The 8277-nt window shown below is 38.4% G+C and overlaps 1 protein-coding gene across 3 annotated transcripts in view; it reads left to right on the forward strand.

Moving 5' to 3' along the window:
* LOC115215564 (high affinity cAMP-specific and IBMX-insensitive 3',5'-cyclic phosphodiesterase 8B-like) overlaps positions 1 to 8277 on the forward strand; it is a 529283-nt gene that overhangs the window by 485783 nt on the left and 35223 nt on the right. For all 3 annotated transcript variants that reach the window (XM_036505860.1, XM_029784763.2, XM_029784764.2), the window contains 2 exons: positions 774 to 972; positions 2648 to 2778. In XM_036505860.1, coding sequence (XP_036361753.1) covers positions 774 to 972; positions 2648 to 2778 — 330 coding nt within the window. The remainder of the gene's footprint in view (positions 1 to 773; positions 973 to 2647; positions 2779 to 8277) is intronic.

An 8277-nucleotide genomic window follows, 5' to 3' on the forward strand; every position in this document is an offset into this window, starting at 1 on the left:
ATGTGCTTGTATGTATAGTCAACCACTATTTTACATAGTTTAGCGTTGTCTTCCTCCCAATCAAAGCAATCACCAGAAGTCTTTGATTCCTTGTCTTCTTCTCTGCGAGGCCCAGCATCTAAAAATCATTTCTCACCACTTTGTTCCATATATTCCTGAGTATACCCCTTCCACAGATTCCCTCCACATTTACAGATCAGCACTTTTTATGCAGCTACCCTCATCCAGACACGTCCCGTGACCATTCCAGCACAGTCTTCTTTCTGATGCCTCTTATACACAGTTTTTCTCTTAAAACACACTTGCACTTTGATGTTACACATTCAGCAGTGCATGGTGACCTCAGTGGATGTGCAATAAATATATTATTTATAGTAGCAAGCTGGCAGAATTATTAGCACACCAGTCGAAATGCTTAGCAGTATTTCGTTTGCTGTTATGTTCTGAGTTCAAATTCTGCTGAGGTGGACTTTGCCTTTCATCCTTTCAGAGTCGATTAAATAAGTACCAGTTACACACATGTATGTGTGTGCACGTATGGATGCGTGTGTATGTTTGCATGTGTGTGTGTGTGTGTGTGTGTGTGCATGCATGCGTTTGTATGTTTCTATTTATTTACATGTATCAAAACTAAATAAAATAAAACTGCAGATTTATTTTTGAAATTTTTGTATTTTATATTTTTTCATATTTTTATTATTTCTGTTTTTTTCTATTTTGTTTCTATCTTCCAAATTCTATTGCTTTTTCCTATTTTTTTTTTCTTCTTTTAGGCCACTCGTATTTTTAGGTTTAAAAATACTATTGCGATTCGGAGCCTGTGAAGTACTTAACGTCAGTGAAACGTGTCTCATGAACTGGTTACAGACAATTGAGTCCAAATATCATGCTTCCAATTATTACCATAACTCTACTCATGCTACTGATGTTCTTCATGCAGCAGCCTTCTTCTTGGAGCAACTAAAATACAAAGTAAGGCCGTCCTGTTTCCTCAACACTCTCTTCTGGTTGACCATTTCTTTGTCTTTCTTGTCCATGTCATTCCTCATCACCCTCGCCACCATCATTGTTATTGCTTCATGTTTGCATAAACTGTTCTCAATTGAAACCTCACCTGTTTTTGAGCGACACAATATTCTCACCTGGCCAGACATGTTTTTATAGAAGACTGGAAATGAATGACACCACTTACATGAAGTTGACACTCATTTACAACCTCCACACACTGTCAAGACAAGGAGACACAAACACACATATATGCACCTCTACACACACACACACACACACACACATTCATATATGTATGTGTGTATATTATATAACAGGCTTCTATCAGTTCCTGTGTACCAAATCTATTCAAAAGGCATTGGTGCACATACATACAAATATGTACATATATATGTATGTGTGTATGTAGAGAAGATGCTTGCCCAAGGTACCACACAGTGGGACTGAACTGGAAGACCATGTGGTTGGGAAGCAAACTTCTTAACCGCACAAATAAAACCAGTCATAGAACAAATTAGATTATCATTTAGAGAAGGGATTATCTAATTATGTATCTTTCTATCTTTTAGCAGAGAGGTATCATACCAAACTGACCTTACCTGTGATGGTGCCACGTAAAAAGCACTGAGTCAACTCTGTGGAGCAGTTGATGCTAGGAAGGGCATCCAACCATAAAAAACCTTGCCAAAACAGACATAATAGCCTGCGGGTAGTCTTTTACATGGTTGCCTCCTGTCAACCATCCTACCCACGCATGCATGGAAGATGGGTGTTGAACGGTGATGAGGACAATAATAACTCTTTATCTTTTAGTGTAGAGTGAATGTATTACAGATGTAGAAAGTCATTGAAATGAAATATTTCATATTCCTGAGTAAATTTTTATTTAAATATCAATTAAAAAAGTGGTTATATTTATCATATAGGCTTTGCATTCACAGAGTTTCAGGTTCAATTCCACTGCACAACCACTTGGGTACGTATCTTCTACTTTAGCCCTGGCTGGTCACTATTTTATCAGTGAATTTGATAGGTGGAAACTGTTTGGAAGCTTGTGCTATCTATCACTCTATCTACACACACACATACACATATACATATATATGTATGTATGCATGTATATACACACACACATGTGTTTATATATACACACACACATTCACACAACGGGCTTCTTTCAGTTTTTACCCACCAAATCCATTCACACAGTTTTGGTCAGCCTGAGGCTTTAACAGAAAGCACTTGCCAGAGGTGCCATGCAGTGGGACTGAACACAGACACATGTGGATAGGAAGCAAACTTCTAAACCACACAGCCAGGCTTGTTAATATTGTTCCATTTTCCGTCAGATTGAAAGCTTCTGATCTGTGATCCCAAGCACCTCTTTGTTCTTGGTCCAAATTCTAAAGAAATCATTGTTGTGTCTGAAACATAGAAGATAATAAAATGGTGCTTCCATTCAGTTTTCATGTTATAATGTCCTGAAAATATCTCAATAAATAGTTGAAACAACACAATGAAATGGTCAAAATCCTGCTTATTAAGATTTCATACTTTTATTGTTATCTGACATTTGATTACGATGTATTAAACTGATTCTTCAGGATTTGTACAGAATTTCTTTCTTTTGTGATTCCAGGCTATCTTTGATCAGATGGATGAAATCTCCTGCCTCATTTCCGCCATAATCCACGATGTTGACCATCCTGGACGAACAAATGCATTCTTGATTAATGCTCGCAATGAACTGGCATTGCTTTACAATGATTTGTAAGTCTGTGCAACCAAGCACAACCATTTATATACATTTATTATCATCATCATCATCTGCTTCATAATTTAATGTCCATATATTATACACATTCAAATGAGGTCAATATTTATCAGTCATTGCACTAAACAATCTTAGTTTATTTCACAGAGATTATCTGTATTTGTTACTGACACAAACAATCGCTAATTTCCTTGGACATCAAACTTTTTTATTTTCATTTTCATTTTCCTCATACATAGAAACCTAAATCACATCCTTTGACAGTCATTGATATCCATGGCAATCTATGTCAATTCATGTTCTGCTGATAATGTAAATTTTCCATTCACTTACACAAACACACATACATACACAGGATCATCAACATTTAACACCCACATTCCATGCTAGCATGGGGTAGATGACTAGACTGGATCTGATGCAATGACTGTACCCTGTTTCAATGCCTTCTTTGACATGGTTTCTAAGACCGAGTACCTTTCCTAATGCTGACCACTTTACAGCATATGCCAGGTGCCTTTTTTTTTTTTTTGGCAACCCTTATGCACGTGGTCACCAAGTAACTAACAAAACAGAAAACACCCCCTCCCCTCCACTCAGTGGGAGTTTAGTAGAGGGGAGGGGACTTTATGCTTGGAGTTTGGATTCTAAAAAATGATAGAAGGTCAGAAACAGCTTTGTGGGGAGATACACAGCTACCCGACATTACATAAGGGTGGGTGGGAATAGCTGGAAAGAGATAAAAATGTTGGTGACAAGGTGTCAGGGTGTTACCTCAAGATACAAGGGGATAGAAAGGAGAATAGAGACAGAGTATTGGGAAGGGGTGGAAGGGTAGGCTCACAAGGGTGTGAAAGGAGCATAAAAGATGGTTAGAGGTTGGGGCACATTAACAAGATGGACAACATTGAAAACAGCGTAGACAGATGCTTGTGAATGCAAAGTCCTTCCCTGGGGCAGACCGGATAATACAGCATGGGTTTATGATTAATAACATCAGACTTAGACTTTGAAGGACTCAGAAACACAAACCAGTCAGGAAAAGAAAACTATGGAAGCTAAAAGATCTCCTGAACAGTCAGAAATTATGAGAAGTTAAAAAATTTGATGAGAAGTGTGGGGAGATAGAGATGTATTGCATGGGTGAGGGCTCCACTGGAAGCTTTTGCAGGACAACTTGCTAAGGGTTCCTAGCCAAATCTGTGGCTAATGCAAATTTCCGACCAAACCGTGGACGCTGTGATGGTGGAGCCAGGAAGTAGTCAGAGCTGTAAAAGTGAAGAGACTAGCTTGCAAAAGTTGGAAGAATAGGGGCAGCAGAGAATTATGACAGGCGGCCAGAAGAGAAGCTGGGCAACAGGTTTACTTAGCAAAGAGAGAAGCAAAAAGTAAGAATTTTACCAATGTTTTTCAGCATGTAGATGCAAAATGTAAGGAGTTCCAAATTTCAAGAAGATATATCAAAGAGAATTAAGTGGGGGTGAGAAGTGTGTATGGATAGAAAATGGTACACTTTCACTTCATAACTCTGAAAAGTCGCCCCCTCAGAGTAAAAGGCAGATTGTATGATGGTTGTATATGAACTGCACCAGTATATGGTAGTAAGACATGGGCACTAAATGCAGAAGACTTGGAAAGACTAAACAGAAGTGAAACAAGCATGTTCTACTGGATGTGCTATATAAATGTGTATGTATGACAAAGTGCATATTTGTTGAGAGAAAATTTGGGTCTAAAAAGGATCAGATGTGTGCAAGAAAGAAGACTGCTCTCGTATGGAGATTGTTATGATTAGGGTTGAAGTCAGCAGTATAAAGAAGTTTCAAAAGCTTAATGTGGATGGAGCTTATGGAAGACAGAAACTTAGGAAGACCTGGGATCAAGCAGTGAAGGGAGACCTTCAGACTTTGAGCCACAAGATAATGATGGAAAAACCTAGATAATTTGGTGATATATGGTGCCTTAGAAAACCCACTTATCTCTGCAAAACTCAGGTTCTGGAATCATAATATTTATGTATAGAACTGGGCCCTTCACCCAATTTGCTATAATGCTTCCACTCTCCCTCATTTCTCTGTCACAGATCCCTTCATCACTTGTCTAAGTAATGCTGTTGTAATTAAATGAGAGCAGAACAACAGGACCAATGAAAGTATCAACACAGCATATTCACAAATAAATGTGTTGATAGTAGTTATAAACTATATCATTACAGACACACAAAACAGCAAAGATCAAAATATTGATCTGTCTGTTCATTCTTTCTATTTTCCTACATACGCAAACCTAAACATGATCCTCTGCTCTTGGGTATTGAATAGACAAAACAACTTCTCATTAAATACAATGGGGGTAAACAACACACAATACCCTGCAGCAAAGAGTCACTTGCACATTTGAATGTGCAGAAATGGAGTAACAATGAATGCCCTCATCCATATTATATATAATATGTTTATAAAAACTAAAAAGCATAGATTTAGTCTTGCTATGGAAGTATAATTCATGGCTAAATAGCAGAAGTTATGGGAAAAGCTGAATCTAATTATTTTAATCTCACATTAAAGATACATTAGGGACCACTTACCTGGTCTTCTAACTGTTGAATATTAAGAAGCATAGATCTGTTTATGAATAATGTAAATAAATTATCGCTGGTATTAAGATATTTGTATAATGCTGCTACCTGCTGTAGTTAAGAAACAGATTTACTTGTGAATAATTTAAGTAATCTATTATTGATGTGAAGATATTTACATAATGGCTCAAGGTGAAGGATGGTATTTAATAACAAACAGTATTTAATTCCTGGCTGTCAACCTTGTCAAAACTAGCCTGATTTATCATTGCTTCTTGTTACTAAAGCTCTAGTTGTTTATCCAATGCTAAACCTATGTTTGTTTAATACATTGTATATGAGCTTTGATGATGTAATGTTCACCTGTCTGTTTCTTCCTTTGGGTCCATATACAGGGCTGCCATGGCGGGGGGAGGGGGGGCTCAAAATGAGATTGAAGAAGAACCATAATACAAGTGGATACGGATTGAAAATTCTTTTGAAGCTGCTGCAATTAGTTCAGTCTGTCCTGTATTGACCGACTCAACCATCAGAAAACCTGATGTTGTCATAGATGGCCCCTTGTCATGAATCTTCATTTGTGAAGCCAATTCACAATGATGACTTGGTTTCCATATGCATATTTATTTGTCATCATCATCATCATCATCATATTTACTTCTGCTTCATATGCTGGCATGAGTTTGATGGGTCATCACAGTCTGAATTTTTATTCATAGTTACTTCCTCCTCAAGAGATGGTGAGACCCTGTCTCAATCACATATTTGATTTTTTTGACGTGGTTTCTATGTCAGTGTGCCCCCCCCCTCCTAATACCAGTCACATTATACAGTGTCCTGAATGCATTTTATGGTAGCACCAGCACTTGGGAGGTTGTCTTGAGTCAAACCAGGGCAACTCTGTTATCTCCACACATTCACCAATCACATTACAGACAGTACTGAGTGCATTTTATTATGACACCAGCATTAATTGTTCTGTGCTCTGTAATGATAAAGAATCCTCACTGCTCAATGGTATCCTCCATTTCTTCAAATCAACATGGGTAAGTGAGTAAATGGAGGAAGAGGCAAATCACAGTAAGTTGGTGGTGGGACTGAAGAGGAGAGGGTAATGGAAGAAAGACAGTGATGGAAGCAAGTTTGCCAGAGAGAGAAATTGAGTGAAGGATAGCAACAGAGATGAGCATTAATATGAGAGAGTAATGGATGTCAATAACAATGGTCTGGGAGATGGAGAATATGAGAGGGACACAAAGAAAGGAGGGGTGTCTCAAGTGTGACGTCAAGATGCCTTCGTACAAAGGCATCTTGATGGAACAAGAGAGGTAACAAGGAAGGAATGGGAGTAGGTGGGGTATTGAGAAGAAATAGGTTTAACTCCATCCCTTGTTATATGGGCAGCATGATGCAATGAATAGAAGAGAAGGTAAGTGGAGAAAGAGTGATTGAGTGATGAGTGACAGAGAGAGACAAGAAGATATCAACGAGGTTTGAGGACTATAAATGGAGATTGAACAAGGATTTGTTTGGCAAAAGACCCAAATACGATATTATACCCCTCCCCCTCTCCATCACTATCACCATCTGAACATTTGTTTTGTTGTGCTTTCGTGAATGGACCAGCCTTCTTCAGCAATGCATGCCACAAGTCATCACTGTCCTCTATCATCTCCTTCTTAAAGTTCAGCATCATGAGATGTGTCTTCATTACTTTACTCCATGTCTTTCTAGGTTTCCATCTTTCACAGGTACCAGTGACTTCAAATACCTTCTCCTCCATTCACACAGCCACCTCATTGGGCTTTACATAACAGTTTTAGGCCTTAACTCATTCTATGATCAAACATCTTCCACTCTAGAGAAAGGAATTGCTAAATGAAAACTGTATGGGACCATGTCCTGTGTGTGTGTGTGTGTGTGTGTGACCATCATCACTGAACATCCATCTGGCACAGGTAGAATAGTTTGTCTGAATCTAATGGCTCCAAGGACTACATCATGTTTCGATGACTGCTTTGGCATGATTCCTGTAGCTGGTCACCCTTCCTTCCACCTACCAATTTGCAGCATGCTTTTTATTCATGGCGCCAACACTAGTGAGGTTACCATGCAGCAAGCAAGACCAAGATCCCCTTTCACTGAATGGGACAGTAATAAAGAGAGAGGAAACATTATGTTAGAAGATGAGAAGTCACAGTAGAGGAGCTACATGGCTACCCACTTTATAAAAGAGAGAGAGAGAGAGAGAGAGTGAGAGAGAGTAAGAATGAGTGGGTGGAGCTAAATAACGAGTTAAAAGAGTGATGGATTGTCAGGTGTCAGTGCTAAATCTACATGCATACACACATACATAGGTACAAGCATGGCTGTGGCTATTAAAATTCATAACAGAATATGTGTAAATTGTGGAAGGGTGTGCCTCTCAGTTGGAGGTCTAAAAAGACATGTTAAGAGAGTGCATATGGTGGCACCTGTTTCGCCTGCCAGCCAGCACAGTTGTCTAGTATGTAATAAAATGTGTAAAACCTTGGCCGGGCTTAAAAGTCATATAAGGGCATCACATGGCAGCAATTATGAATCATTTCAGTAAGTCTTCGTGGCAATGGCTTTTCTCGTGTAACAAGGATGCAGCTGTGTGATATATATAGTCAGGATGCCATGATGGATCGTTAGCTCCTACACGCATTTTTTTTCTCTCCTTGTTTTTTTCTGTGTATCTTTCTGTCAAAGAGCATAGGCTCGAAACATAAAAGACTTGTTCTATTTCTATTCCTGAGCGCCATACTAATACATTTGTTTGTTTGTACTCCACCTGCCTTCATCTTTTGTTTATTTTCGTAAACCTTCCCATTATATATATATATATAATATATATATATATATATATATATATATATATAGAACAGTATGTGTG

This window comes from Octopus sinensis, linkage group LG9 (assembly GCF_006345805.1).
Source record: "Octopus sinensis linkage group LG9, ASM634580v1, whole genome shotgun sequence".
NCBI classification, from domain to species: Eukaryota; Metazoa; Mollusca; class Cephalopoda; order Octopoda; family Octopodidae; genus Octopus; species Octopus sinensis.